Genomic DNA, 18,603 nt, shown 5'->3' on the forward strand with positions numbered 1-18,603 from the left:
AGGGAGGGGAGTGTTCCAGTTCAAGGTGGGGGACCTCGGTGTGTCTTATGCTGCCTGGGTGGCTGACGTGCAGGACGCCTGCATCCTTGGGCTGGATTTTTTACGAGCCATTGGCGGTGTACTGGACTTAGGCAAAGGCTTCCTCGTAACCCCTGATGGGAAGAAGGTGCCGCTTATTCCTCCCCCGGTCTGCACAGCATCTGCCGCGGCGTCCACCTCCACCGCAGAGACCGCTGCAGACCCGCCAGCAGAACAGCGAGCGGAGGAGGAGGAGGAGAGGCTCTTAGCAGTGAGGAGTATCTGGTCAAAGAACTGTGAGGGGCTGACTCCACAGCAGCAAGAGAGTCTATGGCAGGTACTAAAAGAGTTTAGTGACATTTTTGCCCTGAAAGAAAGTGATGTTGGCTTGACACACTTGGTAGAGCACGTCATTGAGACCGGGGATGCCCAGCCTATTAAAGTGCGCCCACGCCGCCTGCCCCTGGCTCATCAGGAGGCTGCGGACAGAGAGTTGTGTGAAATGATGAAGGCGGGCATCATAGAGCCATCTGATAGCCCGTGGGCCTCCGCGGTGGTGATGGTGCCTAAGAAAAAAAGTCCTAGGATGCGTTTCTGTGTGGACTACAGACCACTCAACAAAGTGACGAAGAAGGACTCTTACCCCCTTCCCAGGATTGATGAGTCTCTCGACTTAGTAGCCGGGTCCTCCTGGTTCTCCACCCTGGACCTGCGGAGTGGCTACTGGCAGGTGCCACTGTCCCCGGAATCCAGACCGAAGACAGCCTTCTGCACTAACAGGGGACTATGGCAGTTCAAAGTCCTGAGCTTTGGTCTTTGCAATGCTCCTGCGACCTTCGAGAGGCTTATGGACAGTGTGCTGGCTGGCGTCCCACGGCAACGGTGTCTGGTTTACCTGGATGACCTTCTAGTGCACGGGAGCTCCTTTGATGCTGCCCTGGATGCCCTGAGACAAGTGTTGGAGAGGGTGGCAGCTGCAGGCCTGAAGCTGCACCCCGACAAGTGCCACTTCATGAGGAGGGAGGTGGAGTTTCTGGGCCACAAGCTGGGTCGTGAGGGCATCAGCACGTTGGAGGAAAAAATTCACACCATTACCGAGTGGCCCACACCAGCAGACCAGAAACAGCTCAAAAGCTTCCTAGGACTGGCGTCTTATTACAGGAGGTTTGTGAAGGGCTTTTCCTCCATAGCCGCACCACTCTTCCACCTGCTGCAGAAGGACCGTGACTTCATCTGGACCCGGGACTGTCAGCAGGCGTTCGACACCCTCCGCAGATCGCTGACAGAGTCTCCAGTCCTTGCCCCCCCTGACCCCGCCCTGCCTTTTGTCCTGGACACTGACGCAAGTAATGTGGGGCTGGGAGCGGTGTTGTCGCAGGTTGGGCCGGAAGGGGAGAAGGTGGTGGCGTACTTCAGCCGGGTCCTGAACAGGAGTGAGCGGCGCTACTGTGTCACACGACGAGAGCTGTTGGCTGTGGTGGCGGGGGTGAGACACTTTAAGTACTACCTGTGCGGCACAGCATTTGTTATCAGAACTGATCATGCTGCCCTTCAGTGGCTGATGTCTTTCAGGGAGCCAGAGGGACAGGTGGCTCGCTGGCTGGAGGAGCTCCAAGCCTTCAATTTCACTGTGGAGCACAGAGCAGGGACGCACCATTCTAACGCAGACGCCCTCTCTCGTCGCCCATGTGCTGCAGCTGGCTGCCGTTACTGTGAGAAGCGAGAGGAAATAGAGCGGGAACTCACGACAATAGACGGAGCAGCACAGCTCGCCTGCAGGGCTCTTCTGATGGTGGATGCAGCGGAGTGGAGGGCACGGCAGGAACAAGACACGGACCTGCTGCCGGTCCTGCAGTGGCTGGAGAAGGGGGAGCAACCCCTTTGGGATGAGGTCACTGGGTTTTCCATCTGTACCAGGGGGCTATGGGCCAAGTTTGCAGCTCTCAGGCTGAAGGAGGGGGTGTTGGAGCGTGCCTGGAAGGATCCTGCCACGGGGGAGGAGAGGTGGCAGGTTGTGGTGCCAAGGTCGCTGAGGTCAGCTGTGCTGGAAGCCTGCCATGGGAGCACTGGCTCCGGCCACTTTGGGGTCTCCAAGACTCTCCGCCGCCTCCGCCAGGGCTATTACTGGGGTCAACAGCGGAGGGACGTGGAGGACTTTTGCCGCAGCTGTGATGCATGTTCCTCACACAAAGGGCCACAGGACCAGTCCCGGGCTCAGCTTCAGCAGCAACCAGCAGGAGCCCCAATGGAGCGAGTAACTGTGGACGTCATGGGCCCATTTCCTCGCACAGACAGAGGAAACCGCTATGTTCTTGTGGCCATGGACTATTTTACCAAGTGGCCGGAAGCATACGCCATCCCAGATCAGGAGGCTGAGACGGTCGCTGATGTATTAGTGGAGGGGATGTTCAGCCGCTTTGGAACAGCAGAGACCCTCCACAGTGACCAGGGGCGTAACTTTGAGTCCAAGGTATTTGCTGCCATGTGTGAACGCCTTGGGACTAAGAAAACCCGCACCACCCCACTTCACCCCCAAAGCGATGGGCTGGTGGAAAGGTTTAACAGGACGCTGGCCCAGCAGCTAGCCATCCTTACCTCAGAACACCAACGGGACTGGGATTACCATCTTCCCCTTACCCTCATGGCCTACAGGTCGGCAGTACAGGACTCCACCCAATGTACGCCTGCCCTGCTCATGTTAGGGAGAGAGCTGAGAACTCCTGCAGAGTTGGCTTTTGGGAAGCCCCCGGACGCGCCAGAGGCACCACCGGGCCGGGACTACGCAAGGAAGCTGCAGGACCGGCTGGATTCTGCACATTCCTACGCCCGAGAGCAGCTGGCGAAGGCAGGCCTGCGCCAAAAGAGGAATTACGACATCACCACTAAGGGGAGGCACTTCCATGCTGGGGAGCTGGTGTGGGTCTACAGCCCAAAGAGGAAGAAGGGACGGTGTCCTAAACTGGATAGCAGCTGGGTGGGGCCTTGCAGCGTCCTAGAGCGAGTAGGGGAGGTTGTTTACAGGGTGCAGTTGCCTCCTAGGGGGAGGATAGTAGCGCTGCACAGAGACCGGATGGCCCCCTACAGAGGGCAGTCCCTCCCCTCCTTTCCAGAGGGACGTGTACAGAGCGTCCGTGACCCTGCTCAGAGGGACCCCCGACCGGGGCTGCGTTCCCCTCCCTCGGACTCTCCACCCCAAAGCCCCGAAGCTCCGCGTCCACCTCAGGGGCTCAGGAGGTCAAGGAGGGAACGTAGGCTACCACCCCGCCTCAGAGACTGTGTCGTTCCCTCGGGGACGAGGAACTTATTGCTGGGGGGGCAGTGTAACGATGGTTAAGTGTTATTGTACAGTGACATGTTGGTGATCTCTGCACACTGTTGTTGTTCCTTTAAGATTCATGTTTGGTTGTGGTGTACAGGAAGGGGTGGGTGGGACCTGGTTGTTCTGTGTGTGTGCCAGGCTGAAGAGAGGTGGAGTTCGAGAGCGCTTCCCCCTGAGTTAACAACCCGCTGGCTTATGTGCCAAATAAACGGACAAACTGAGACCCCAACCGTCTGGTTCTTGTGAACGTTACAATACTTTCACTTCACTTGCCATTGTTGGCATTCAGTGCACACCTGTGGAAAATTACGATGTGAGTATTTCATTTTTTATTTTCAGATTCTCACTCAGCATGACACAATTTGATCGTCATTTATGGCTTTCTTGACACAATTAAATGACATTTTACCCAAATAAAACTAAAAAAAATAAATTCCATATTTAACCTCTGTGCAGATCTAAAATGAGAATTCTCTTTTATTGTCATTTTATGGCAAAGCTTTGTAATGTAAGCCTTATACGTGTTGGCTTTTTTCTCACTGTTTTGTTCTGAAAGCCTGCAGCTCCAATCGACTGCAGCTATAGTTCTGCAAAATTATGAAGTGAAACGAGTTTGGCTGGAAATCTCATCATTTACGTGAAGTGCATGCGTACATGAAGTATTTGTCCTCTCATAAGATTGCACAAACCCAGACGTAGACTCACACCAGTCTGCTCGTTTAACCCTCAGCTCCCATCACTACCAAAAATGTCTCATCTCACTGAACTTTTCAAGTATGTGGACGACCACCAGGACCTGTATGTGCAGGTAAGATCACTCAGAAAAAACTATATAGTGCAGCTGCTTAATCATTCAGTTTTTTGTGTGATTGTCACTTGATTTAATGGCATATTGAGCTAACTAAAAACAGGACAGATTTGCAACTCATTCACTTAAGCTGGGATTATAGTAGGTTCCAACTGTAAAACCAGTTTTCCTGATAAGATTCAGTGATATTATAACTGCTGCTTGAGTTAAATTTTGTGGGTCTGATGTCCTAAAAATCACTCACATTGGCTCATTCTTGTGCAATAATTAACTGCATGAAATAGTAAAAAGAAAAGAAAAGAAAAAATTATAAAAGGTATAAAAAACCCATTTTTAATTTAATTTCTTTAAATTACTTGTTTATAATTGTCCTCAGCGCCTGGCTGAGTGGGTGGGTGTCCAGAGTGTTTCTGCTTTGCCTGAGAAGCGCGGGGAGATCAAAAAAATGATGGAGATGGCAGCCAAGGACATCAAGAAGCTGGGAGGGACTGTGGAGTTGGTGGACGTTGGCAAGCAGAAGGTTACTTTTCTTAATGGGTTAATGATTTGCATATTGCATGATCTTTCTTTTCTTAAATTTCACCATAAATGGACCTTGTTTTTAAATGGTCACTCAGATTAAGTTTCATTCATGCAGCTTCCCTCGGGAGAGGAGATCCCCCTGCCTCCTATCATTCTGGGGCAGTTAGGATCAGACCCAGCAAAGAAGACGGTGTGTATTTACGGGCACCTTGATGTTCAGCCAGCAAACATCAGTGACGGCTGGGACACAGAGCCTTTTACTCTGGTGGAGAAAGACGGTAAGAGGAGAATACTGAAAACAAATCCAAATCCAATCAACAGGTAGGTAATGCAGGATGAGGATGTGTGGAGTGAGGTGTGCGAATCCTGTAAGGTAGCATAACTAAGAGAAAACATGCTATCAACAAGCTTAACTATGTAGACTGGGAACACTGGGTGAATGTATTTTTAACAGGTAAAGATAAGAAATATAAAACAAGTCACAGAAGTATATTGAGAGCTTGAAAAAAGAAGGCTGTTGGCCTTCTTTAAGTTTTAAATTCTCATCCAAGAGATTTTTTCAGTTCTAAAACAAATGGTTGTGTCTCAGGTATTTAACCCCTAATAGTTTTTCTCAGGAGGTTCTGAGGGTTGTTGATCATGCGAGTCATCACATTAGCCAAGATGTGAAGAAAACAAGATGTGGGCCATTACCATCATATGAGTTTAAGGTTGAGACCTTGCCTGAACACTTCCATTTAGCAAAGCTTCAAAGATTGTGCAAAGGTTGTTACTGTGAAAGACCATCGTTGAACGGAGGTGGTGGATTAGAACACCAGCTGTCAGCCACCTACACTTGAGATCCTATTTGGGCACTTCAACCTCCACTCACACCTCAGGTAACCTCAGCAGGTCACATGACAGAATGGTGAAACAGACTCTGCAAGTGAAAAGGCAAAAAGGCTCAAGTGATCGAACCCCCAGTTTCTACGCCCCCTAAAACGGGTCAGTGTCGGTAATGTTTTGACTTATTAATTGTTGAGCGTGGCGCTTCTCAATGCCCGATCTATGACAAATAAAACGTTCTTATTGAATGATCTTATTCTTTCCAAAAAACGGGACTTATTATTTTTAACTGAAACCTGCCAGCGTGATGGTGACTATTCTTCCCTTATCGAACTTTGCCCGGGCGGGTACTCCTTTGTCAGTCGGCCGCAGACTTCTGGTCGTGGCGGAGGACTGGCTGTGGTGTATCGAAACTGGTTTCACTGTCGCTCATTGATGGTTGAAAAAATGTCAACGTTCGAACTACAGCTGGTTAAAATTGGAATTAAAGATCCGTGTTACTGTGCTGTAGTTTATTGTCCACCTGGACCTAACGGTCAATTTTTAAAGGAATTCAGTAACTTTTTATCTTTCATCTTGAAGTTATATTAAAACTAGACTAGCCCCCTGTTACAAAACCCTCGCCCTGGATAAACTACAGCATTCGCTGTTTAAAGCCTGTCTGTCGTAAAACTGAGCGTTTGTGGAGAAAGACTTGTTTACAGGTTCATCTCTTTCATTTAAAAGACCTTTTAGTTTCCTTTAACGCTTCAATTCGTGATGCAAGGGCTGCTTATTTTTCAAACCTAGTCTCTAAGAGCAGAGGTAACCCTAAGGTTTTATTTGACACTATTAGGGATATTGTTGCTCCGGCTTCTGCTGCTGTCCCAATTTCTTCGAATGAAGACTGTGAAAATTTTCTTTCCTTTTTGTTGAAAAGGTTAGCAATGTAAGGAGCAACATCTCTCCCTCCATGTACCATTTGCCTGTTCCGATTTTACTTAAGCCTGTCAGATTTGAAAGATTTTCACCAGTGTCTTTACCTGAGTTGTTGAAGCTGGTTACTTCAATTAGATCATCCTCCTGCCCCCTTGATATTTTATCTGGGTCTTTGTTCAAAAATGTTTTTGAGTCTATTGATCCTAGTGTTCTTAAAATTATTAATGCATCTCTACTCTCTGGTCAGGTCCCTGGTTACTGTAAAAGTGCTGTCATTCACCCACTTTTAAAAAAGCCTAAACTTGATCCTTCTTTGCTTTCCAGTTACAGACCTATCTCAAAATTGCCTTTTATTGCCAAGATTTTAGAAAAGGTTGTGGCCAAGCAACTCACAGTTGTTCTAGATGAACATAACATTCTTGATAAATTTCAATCTGGCTTTCGTAAGGCTCACTCTACCGAAACTGCACTTCTTAGAGTGTCTAATGATATTTTGATGAATTATGATGCTGGAGAGTGCACTGTTTTGATGTTGCTGGATCTGACCTCTGCTTTTGACACTGTTGATCATCTTATTTTGTTATATAGATTAAACCACTGGGTGGGTGTATCAGGTACCGCATTGAAATGGTTTAAATCCTATTTGTCAAATCGATCTTTCTCTGTGGCTACCTCTAAGTTCAGATCCTCCGTCAGCTCTCTTGCCTATGGGGTGCCTCAGGGCTCTGTCTTGGGACTGTTATTGTTTTTGTTGTATTTACTCCCTCTTCTGCAACTTCTTAGCTCTTTCTCTGATATTTCATATCATTGTTATGCAGATGATATTCAGCTATATATCTCTTTTAGGCCACCTGATGTTTCTAAGCTCCAAATCTTGCAGTCCTGCTTAGATTCCGTTAGAGATTGGATAGCTGGTAATTACCTTCAACTAAATGCTGATAAAACCGAAGTCATTGTCTTTTCTCCTGAGAAATTTGTTCTCCTTGTGGTTAAAAATCTAGGCCCTCTTGTTTCTTATATTAAATCCTCCATTAGGAATCTTGGTGTTACATTTGATCCAGCTCTGACGCTGGACACACATGTTAAATCTTTGGTTTGCTCTTGTTTTTACCATTTAAGAAATATCACTGAGTCCCATTGTGTCACGTTCCGAATTGGAAATGATTATTCATGTTTTTGTTTCATCTCGCTTAGACTATTGTAATTCCTTGTTTACTTGCTTAAGTAATGCCTCCCTGGAACGAATGCAGGGTGTTCAAAATGCTGCTGCTAGGCTTCTGATAAAGCATCACAAATACTCCAATGCCACTCCCCTGCTGATTCAGCTGCATTGGCTCCCTGTCAAGTTCAGGGTCCATTTTAAGATCATAATCATGACTTATAGGGCCCTGCACGGTGGAGCTCTAACTTACTTAAGTGATCTTCTTCTTTCTTATCACCCCAGCAGGTCCCTAAGGTCTTGTGACCAGGGGTTGCTGGTTGTCCCGCATACAAGGTTAAAAACAAAAGGTGACAGAGCGTTTGTATCAGTGGCTCCCAGACTCTGGAACTCGCTCCCTTTGAGTTTGAGATCTGTGGACTCAGTCATGTCTTTTAAAAAGCAGTTAAAACGTATCTGTTTAAACCCGCTTTTGGTTGATTTTGTTTTGTTTTAGATTTTAATGTCTGTTTTCTGCCTTTGTAAAGCACTTTGTGATTTTATCTTGAAAGGTTCTATATAAATAAAATTTTACTTTACTTACTTTACTTACTTACTTTCCCTTGTGAGTCATGACTGGTCCTTTATTTCACAGACTGTGCATTTGTTTGTTCACATAACTAAGTCACTGCAGCATTCCTGAATTGGTGTCTATGCTTTGTTATGCTCCACACAGTAATGCAAAAGCTGGACCTGAATAATTTTAACCCTTTAAGGCTTCTTTGTTTTGTGTTAAACAACACAGATTGACTCTGTTGTGCACGATCTTACAGACTCTTTAATACTGTGTAGCACAAGGTAACCTAATAATTTTTGCTGCTCTACCCTACATGTTTGCATTTAAAAAACTTTTTTGACGGGACAGGTAGGAGAGGTTTGGGTTTTTTTAGAGCCACAAAATTGAGCACGCGTAGTCTTGTGTGTTTTCTGGTGAGAGTCAGATGACACAAAATGCCACATCCTCTTCTCGCTGTATCATTCCTGCCTGCCTCAGCTGTGTTAGTGCTGCTTATGTCACATTTTACAAAAACCTGCTGCAGATCATTTTTTGTATCATGAAAAAGGATTTCATATCATTACACATAATCTTAGTCATGATTTAAACAAGCTTAAAACGGGGCACTGTCGTCTGCTGACTACGTAATAAACATAACCTTAGTATCATTTTTCAACTCCACTATCTTCTCATTAGAACCTTGAAATTGAAATAAAGTTTTCTTTTTGTAGGTAAGCTCTATGGAAGAGGATCTAATGATGACAAGGGTCCAGTGTTGGCCTGGTTTAACTGCATTGAAGCGTATCAGAAGATCGGAAAGGTACAGTTACTGCCAGATTTAAGCTGGCCAACAAAAGGTGTTTCAAGTTCAGATAGTTTAAAGATATGATATTTTAGTGTGTCCTAAAACAACCCTGAAGTGGCTTAACATGCTAAGTTGGCTGTGTTTAAACACTGAAGTGAAATTACTGACAGGAGTATATTGAGGTGTGATGGTATATTTCAGAATCTGTAAATGTGCACTGATACTAAAATGTCATTAATGTTTTTCTTTTTTTTTGTACAGTGATGATAAAGCAGAATAGCTACTATACATCACTGTATTCTAAAAAGATATGCAGGTCATTTGTACTATTTTAAAAATATAATTTTAGCCTATTTACAAAAATGTGACCTTATCTAGCTATAAAATTAGAGTATATCCTTAGTTAGGAATTTCATTAATGGGTGTTTAGTCAGAGAAAGTAAATCCCAGCTGGTGAATGTACAGTATTTATTTTTATCTATATAAAAAATATCACACCTAAGATCATCAATTAAATCCTTAGTCTGGACTCATATTCAGCTTTGTTAGCTCATTTTGAGAAATGTAAAACATGCATTCCTGCTGTCTACTATTTACATTTATTCAGTGGAGCACCCACAAATTCATTGTACATGTACAATGACAATAAAGTGCTATTCTATTCTATTCTATTCTATTTGTGCGTTAAAGCAGCGGTCCCCAACCCCCGCGCCACGGACCGGTACTGAGCCGCGAGAGTTGAGACTCTGGTGCGAAATGTATGGTTTTCAGGGTTGTTATCGTTTTTTTTTTCCATTAACTCTGTTTTCCTGGGTCTTTTCACGTGTGTTATGAATAGATCTTTTTTTCGGTACCGGTACTAGTTTTATTTTGTTGTATTTATCCGCGACACCTTAAAGGCCGGTCAGTGAAAATATTGTCGGGCACAAACCGGTCCGTGGCGCAAAAAAGGTTGGGGACCGCTGTGTTAAAGTACACCACTGATTGGCAGATTGTTGGTTGTTAAAAGATTATTTCTACTCTAGAAAATGAGCCTAAATTTTTTTTCTTATGTATCTCTCTTCTTGTTGCAGGACCTTCCCATCAACATCAAATTCTGCTTCGAGGGGATGGAAGAATCTGGATCTGAGGGTCTGGATGATCTTGTGTTTTCTAGAAAGGACACTTTCTTTAAAGACGTGGACTACATCTGCATCTCTGACAACGACTGGCTGGGCAAGAACAAACCCTGCATCACCTACGGCCTGAGAGGAATCTGTTATTTCTTCATTGAGGTGGAGTATTGGATTATTGTTGTTGGGGGGTGGGGACAGTGTTTCAATTTAAGAGGGGTATACTTGAGCTTTTTGTGTTTTTTAAAATTGTGTTTTACGTTCAAACTTCAAGGTGGAGTGCGCTGAAAAGGACTTGCACTCAGGGGTGTTTGGTGGCTCTGTTCATGAGGCCATGACTGACCTCATCGCACTTATGGGCAAGTAAAGCTGATAATTGTGATTTTTAGTCTCACACACCTTATTTTATGCCAGTTTAGAGTTTTAATCATGTGTTTGTGACTTCCTGCACAGGCTCCCTGGTTGACAAAAGGGGTAAGATTTTGGTTCCTGGGATCTATGACAGTGTGGCGCCTCTGACAGCAGAGGAGCAAAAGCTGTACGAGAAGATTGACTTTGACTTGGATGAGTACTGTAAAGATGTGGGGGTTGACCAGCTGCTGCATGACACAAAGGCAAAGAAATTATATATGTTTTTCGCATCACTCATTGGTGGAAATGTGCTGTATAATGTGGGGTCATTCACACTTTTTGAACCTAGTGTTCTTGATTTCTTCCACCATAGGAGCAAATTCTCATGCACTGCTGGAGATATCCTTCTCTTTCCCTTCATGGTATTGAGGGGGCTTTCTCTGAAGCAGGAGCCAAGACGGTTATTCCTCGCAAGGTCATCGGCAAGTTTTCCATCCGCCTTGTGCCTGACATGGACCCTAGAGATGTGGAGAAGCAGGTAAACACTGTGATAGGTCACAATGATGGCATACAACACTCACCTAAATCAAGTCATCTTTTTATAATCAAGTAGTTACAATGTAGCAGAGGTCGCTCTGTATCTCACACATATTGAGTTTATTAGAACTGACTCTGAATTAACATGACAAAGAGATGTAGTTAAGTTTTAGTACTTAAATCTGAGCCTGGACTGACTGTGGGCCACTTGGAAGTAGCCACATGATTAGCTTCAGGTTGTTTCTGCATAAAAGCTTCAACAAGTCTAAGTTATCTTCCCCTCTTCAAGGTCATCGATCATCTGCAGAAGAAGTTTGCTGAACTGGGAACCCCCAATAAACTGAAAGTGAACATGGGCCACGGGGCCAAAGCCTGGGTCTCAGACTTCAACCACCCACACTACATGGCAGGGAGAAAGGCCATAAAGACAGGTACAAGGACTTAATGATAAAAGCTGTTAGATTAAAGCGGGAGTTCACTCAATCGCACCCATTTCTGTTATCTTGCTACGAAGCTCAAATCAGCTGTGTGTTTATTATATTACAAAAGTGTAAAACACTTTCTCCTGCCATAGTACAACTGACTTTATTACAGCTTACATTGTGATGCTTTTTCTTTAAGACAAATCAGATATTTCGCCATGTTTAGAATAGAATAGAATAGAATAGAATAATCCTTTAATTGTCTCACAAGGGGAATTTTGGTTGTAACAGCAGCCAAAAAGACACATATACAAACAAACAGTACACAGGTCACAGAACAGAAACATACACAATTTTTCTTACATATTTACATTAAGGACAATGGTTACTATATACAGAGAGTACTGTACAGTTATTAAATTAAATAAAAATAACTACAGATAAGAGGCAAACCAGGTTGTAGTGCAAATCGGTTAATTAACTTATTGCAGTTACAGCGCAGATGTAAACATCTATGTTTGTTGGGAGCAGTTCTGATTGTACAGTCTGACAGCTGCAGGGAGGAAGGACCTGCGGAAACGTTTCAGCTCCTGGCAGATGTTTCAGGACATTAAACACAAGGACAAGCAATTTTTTTAACATAACTTTTTTTCTACATATCTTTATAAGCTTTTTTGTTTAATGCATGTTTTTGTGAACATTTTTTGGCATTTTTCAGATATTTCCACTGATAGAATTATATCCAGTTTTGATGTGACAACAAAGATTTAATAATAATAATAATAATAATAATAATAATGATAATATTATTATTATTATCATTATTATTATGACATATTTTGACTGCGTTTCACATTGTCTAATCCTCCTCGCTGTGCTGTAGTGTTCGGGGTCGAGCCTGATCTGACTCGCGAGGGTGGCAGCATCCCGGTCACCCTGACCTTCCAGGAGGCCACAGGCCGTAATGTCATGCTACTTCCTATAGGGTCCTCTGATGATGGAGCTCACTCTCAGAATGAAAAGATCAACAGGTTGGTCACAGCTCACACTGTTTCACTTCTTTTGAAATGTGGAACAAGTAGGAACTATTGATAAAACGGATGAAATCTTGTGGTAAAAGAAGAGGATCATGTTTGTCATCTCCAGATTATTTCTGTGCCAAAACGCGATCACAGGTAAAGTGAGTTTTTTAATTATAAACCATTATCATCGCTTTATTTCTCCATTTTCAGATCAAACTACATTCAGGGAGTCAAGCTGCTGGGAGCATACTTCCATGAGGTCTCTCTGCTGGAGTGATTTGATGGTTTCTCATAATGACAGGTATAATATATGCTCATCCTCCATATCAGACCATAAACTTTGTGGATTTACTTTTCACAATGAACGGTTTTATACACCCTGCTGATAATAAACATGTTTTTGTTACTTTATTTGAGTTGTTTTTCTTTTCTTTTCATGATGTAATAGGATTTACTTTTGATACAGTGCACTGCTTACCATCATAACCCACAATAATAGGGTAAAATTTTTGTAAGGTTAATTTAGAAGCTGTCAAATGTGATTGAGGCATCAGTGATAGCAGCATGACCAAATACTGTTACTGTGTTAGCGTTTTCCACATTACAGCATAACAACCACTTCAATCAGTCTTGCATTCATACTGTAATTTGAGTGTGTCGATAGTTTATGAAGACTTGTGGTTAATAGGGTGGTCCCTTTTGTTCCATGGTTTCAGACATGAGTTGTCTTTATGTTACTTTAGGAAAGATAAATCTGTCATAGTCTGCTGTGGGTGGCTGGAATTTCCATAAGGCTCCTGAACCTATCTGGGATCCGCCCCTGGGCAGGGCCACCACCAAGTCCAGCTCCTGCACACCTGGAGCCAATTGCAGGCAATCAAGCCAGAGGGATTTAAGCCACATGTTGATGTTCATTCACTGCCAGTTTGTCATCAACCCATTTGCTGGATTCATTTTGGCTCGTGCTTTACCTCTGGACTCAGGATACCAAGCAATCATTTTGAAAATCACTCTGTGCCTCACCTGGTTGCCCTCCTGCCATCACACTCCATCTGAAGACCCTGGATCTCAGGTCAGCCTCGCCACACCACTCGGCTCCCCTGGATTCTCGTCACTCCCATCTCAACACTCTGTGTCCCCTACTGCAATGTGACAGTTCCCTGCTCATATCCATTCTGCATCTCAGGCCCCGTTCCCTCACCCTAGCCACGTTTCCCAGGCCATGCCACGTCAAACTCTGTCTTATTGTTTCTTTTTGTCCTTGCTATGTTTCTAGTGCTTAAGCCTAATAAAATATTGTTAAATCATCTGCTGTCTCTGCTCTGGGTTTCTGCGCCTGAAATCAGTTCAGTACAGTCCCATGACAAAATCTGGGTGAGTTTATATCACAACCTTAGATAATTCCATTTCCTGAGAGTAGGATGAAAATACCACCATGTATTCTGATTGCAGTCCATGATGTTAATCAGAAGGTGTATTGATGCTACATACTGATTTTTACTATATGCTACTTTTTTTTTCTTTTTTCTTTCAAGTGCACAACCCAGCCATGGGGGCTTCCACAAACCAGTGTACTTTTAGTACCAGTCCCAAGCCCAGATAATTGGAGATGGTTGTGTCAGGAAGAGTCTAAAATCTTGGCCAAATCAAAAAATGCAGCTCATAAAGAATGAGATTTCCATACCGGATCGTTTAAGGCCCGGGTTAACAACAATCACCTCTGGTGCTGTTGGCCAGTAGGGTTTCTGTGGAAACTGCTACAGTTGGCCAAAGACAAATAAGGACACAGAAGAAAGAGGGAAGGCATGTTAGGAGACAGTGAGAGAGAAAAGGAATCCTGCCAGGCAGGAGGAATAAAGTTAGACCTCAGATCGGGTTCATTGTACAATGTGACACTAAGGTCCCAAAAAAATCTACCCTGGGCCCTAGTTGTTACGCTTGAGGTCAGGATCTAATGGTAAAATCATGTTTAGTGTTCTTCTGCACAGCAGCCTCCCTCCTTGAACAGGATCCAGTAACAATCACTGTGGCAGACATACAAGAAAAGGTCTCCAGTATGAAGAGTTGGACAGCACCAGGACTGAACATGATTCACGCCTACTGGCTGCACTCCGTGAGTGTCTGGTCGCACAAATAAACCAGCAGTAGATGTGACACATCCAAAATGGCTCACTGAAGGCCGGACAGTCCTGATTCCTAAAGATCCCCATAAGGGACTGGTCCCATCCAACTACCGGTCAATGACCTGCCTCAGTACCATATGGAAGCTCCTGTCTGGCATCATAGCGGCTAAGATGAACAGGCATATGGCTCAATACTTGAGCAGGGCACGGAAAGGAATTGGCAGAAACACCAGCTACTGGTAGAAAGCACAGTAACCGGAGACTGCAAGATCAGGCTCACCAACTTGTGCATCACCTGGATTGACTACAGAAATCCTATGACTCAATGCCCCACACCTGGATCCTGGAATGCCTTGAACTATACAAGATTAACAGGATCCTAAGAGCCTTCATCAGAAATTTGATGGCGTTGTGGTGAACAACAGTCCAACTTCAAACCAATTAATTTAACAAAGAGGTGGTCTGTCCGCACTGCTGTTCCACATAGGCCTGAACCCCCTCAGTGAGATCATTGACAAGACTGGCTAGGGAAACCAACTACAGAAAGGCGTAATCATCAGCAAATCCTCTACATGAATGACAGCAAGCTGTATTCCAGGAGTGAACGAGACATAAAATCACTGATCCACACCACTAGGATCTACAGCAATGACAATGGAATGTGATTTGGACATTGGAGAAGTGTATTTGGATGGTAACAAAGAGAGGCAAGGTAGTTAGAATTGTGTGAACATGAAGTCTCAAGAAATAAACCTTTTGTTTTATCCAATTGGATGGAAAGCTTCGAGGCTTCATCTGACCGTAGTATCAATATTACCTTCAGACAACAATAAAACTATTTAAATTAAAACATAACAAAAGGCGTTGTGCCTCGACTTTACCTGTACACATCTGTTCACTCCGTCAGCTGTTAAACACCTGTTGCTAATTTAGGAAACACACCCACGTTAACTGGTGATATACAGTTTGACGTGCCGTGTGACAGCCGCATGTGCAACGTAACATGACGTCATCGCAGTAGTCTGAAACAGCTGCAGGCACAGGTGTGTCTGATGTGTTGAACACCAAACTCGAAACACGAAATTGTTGAGCGGACTAACATCCGCTGTGAGTGTGCTGTAGTTGTTTTCACATCACACAAAACTGTGTGGGAATCATAACAAAGGCTGTAAGAGCATTTATCGAACCCAGTGGTTCCCAAAGTGGAGGGGGCAGAGCAACTGCAGGGGGGCAGTGTGAATCAAAAAAAAAAAAGAATGCTTGGACACTTCTACCATAATGTACAGGTTTTTGACTGGGCTTCCAAAAGCAAAGTACGGGATGATGTATCGCCAAATATGCTTCCAAACCAGCTTCCTTCCAAGCCAAAGGCTAGAGAACATGATGACGCATATCTTGCCTTTGGCTTCACCTGCACAACGGCGGTGCCAAGGTCGGTATCCCCGACAGAATTTATTTCCCCTGCGTCGGGAGCAGAAGCTGGGCTGTCCAAATCACAGACAAACAGTATCCCACAGTTGTTTATGTTTTTAAACCCATTTTGCACAGAGAGACATTTTTTGGAAAAATGTATTGACAGCAATGTTGAATATTCTTACAAAATAAAAACAACAAACAACAACAACAAAACAACTATACGTAAAATACACCATAAAATGGTATAATTTTATTGCAATTTTATTTTATTGCAACCTGTAATTTATTTAGTTTATTTGTTTAATTGAAGGTTTGGGGTGTGGAATAAAGTGCAATGGAGTATGAAAACAACATTTGGGTGTGTGTGGGTGTGTGTGTGTGTGTGTGGGGGGGGGGGGGGGGGGGCTAGCAAAAAATTTTTTTTGGGGAACTACTGCTTTAACCTGCTGTTAAGGTTCACATAATTGAGGAAGGAGAGTACAAACAACCATGGTCCAAGATCTTGGTCAAACAATTGATTTTAATGAATACACGCGTGGGAAGACCAGTCTGTACGCAGACAGGGATTGATCTTCAACTTAATCAAAGCATAAGCAGATATACCATCAGGGTTTGAATTAATGACGCCCCTTCATACGTCACAGACAGAATATATGCATACGTCAAATCAAAACCACAATGACTTTTAACACAGTTTAAAAGAACGTTGTCTTCGTCTTCATGGCAGTTACATCCTGTCACTGCCGGATGCTTGCTTGTCATCTTGACACCTCAGCAGCAGTTCTGCGACAAACTGCTCTTTTTGCAACCCCAAGCAAAACATGATTAAACTTCCACCTATAAATGATTCTCTTTAACTAAGTGTGTGTGTGTTTTCTGAAAGACACACACACTGTTTAAACCTCTGAATACAATATCAATGCTGCAGATTATATTATTAATGCCAGAGGTGGGACCAAGTCATTGTTTTGCAAGTCTCAAGTAAGTCTCAAGTCTTTATCCTCAAGTCTCAAGTCAAGTCTCAAGTAATGTCAGGCAAGTCAGAGTCGAGTCTCAAGTCACTGGTGTAAAAGTCCAAGTAAAGTCACAAGTCTGAAATTTTGAATTTCAAGTCCTTTCGAGTCTTTAAAAAAAAAACGAAAAAAAGCATGTTGCAGTTATATGCTAAATGTAAATATTAGACCATGTAATTTTTAAATCTGTGTTTTTCTCAACACATGACAAAATAGTGAACTTAGAAAATATACACAAATTGTGAAATTCCACCTCTTTAAAATGCAGCTCAATTAAACCTAGCTCCAAGAATAATTTTCACCGACAGTTCTGAGATAAGCTGCATGTTATTCTTGGATGCGCTTGTAGGATCGGCTTTAAAATCGCATGACAAAAATATCATACATAAATAAATGATATTTTAAAAAAAATATAATTTTAAAAAAAACTGCATCACCAACGTAGCCTGGAAAACATTTGCTAGTTAGATGAAGTCAGCTATCTCATCGTAGCATATTTATATGCATATTTATAATTATACGGTTCTTGGAGTGAGTGCATACACTCATGAAGTTTAGTAACTTCCGGTCACTGCAACAAGCCCAGGTACAGTTTACCGACGGATGGGTGCAGGACCTTGAAATGCACCGTGTAGAAAGTAAAGACCATCGTACGTATCATAAGTTTACCAGTCTCACAAATCGTCGTCATAAATACACATTCGTTAACCGTTTATTAATAGGACCTTTGAGCTCAACGGTAGTTAATTAGCAGTGGAAATAATTTCTGGTAGCATCACAGAAATGTAGCAGTGACAATAATATTGTATGCTGTAATCGTACTGGACAATTAGTGATACAAAACAACTGTTTTACCCTGTGAATAAAAGTATATGTTTTTGTCAATGTACCATAATAACAGAAGCGAAACACAATATTCTGTCAGGACAATTCACTATTTATGCACAATAAACAAAGGAGCATAGCGCGACAATTTCTGTTCAGCGCCAGACTTGCTTGTAACCTATATCACCAATTATGTTAAGAAAAATGACGCATTAACTACAACAGCAGACTGACCTTTGTGGAAATGCTTGGAGCAGACTAACCTGTGAGCTGGAGGGTTCTGGGACGTTATAATTGGTCTTTGAATGGCTGCAATCCAGTCGCATCTTTGTTACTTTGGAAACATGGCTCGAACAATTTCTCTTCAACGACGTAATCCGATAACAACCGATCTCTTTACCCGTCGGCTTCCCGTGGCTGTCATGCGACCAGCTATTGCAGTTAATAACACAACAGCTTCTTGACATTTTTGTGTTTCTTTTTATCGCTGTGTGACTGGTTTCAATTGAAAGCCTGCGTGCGCTAGTACCGCTTGCCACGAGTTCCCAGAATCCTTTGCGGTTCTACCCGTGAATGACGTCACATTTTCAATCTCTATATAATATGCATGTTAAATTTTATATTTGGGGTAAAATATCAAGTCTTTTCAAGTAAACCGGTTCAAGTCCAATTCAAGTCCCAAGTCATTGGTGTAAAAGTCCAAGTCAAGTCACAAGTCTTAGAACATTATTTCAAGTCAAGTCTAAAGTCATAAAATTAATGACTCGAGTCTGACTCGAGTCCAAGTCATGTGACTCGAGTCCACACCTCTGATTAATGCAATAGTAATGTTGATGATTATTTACCAATAGCAGTAAAATAATTTCCCTGCTC

General features: G+C 43.4%; 1 protein-coding gene across 1 annotated transcript; it reads left to right on the plus strand.

Moving 5' to 3' along the window:
- Positions 1 to 4,085: 4,085 nt before the first annotated feature.
- On the plus strand, positions 4,086 to 12,630 carry LOC146609619 (cytosolic non-specific dipeptidase-like). Its single transcript, XM_085346268.1, has 11 exons — positions 4,086 to 4,145; positions 4,522 to 4,665; positions 4,783 to 4,945; positions 8,836 to 8,924; positions 9,983 to 10,183; positions 10,296 to 10,380; positions 10,475 to 10,635; positions 10,746 to 10,910; positions 11,199 to 11,340; positions 12,215 to 12,362; positions 12,564 to 12,630. The coding sequence occupies exons 1-11, from the start codon at positions 4,086 to 4,088 to the stop codon at positions 12,628 to 12,630; spliced, it is 1,425 nt and encodes a 474-aa protein (XP_085202394.1).
- The last annotated feature ends 5,973 nt before the right edge of the window (positions 12,631 to 18,603 follow it).

Source organism: Diplotaxodon limnothrissa, linkage group LG22 (genome assembly GCF_057381915.1).
Source record: "Diplotaxodon limnothrissa isolate DT_005_m linkage group LG22, D_limnothrissa_male_GT1.1, whole genome shotgun sequence".
Taxonomy (NCBI): Eukaryota; Metazoa; Chordata; class Actinopteri; order Cichliformes; family Cichlidae; genus Diplotaxodon; species Diplotaxodon limnothrissa.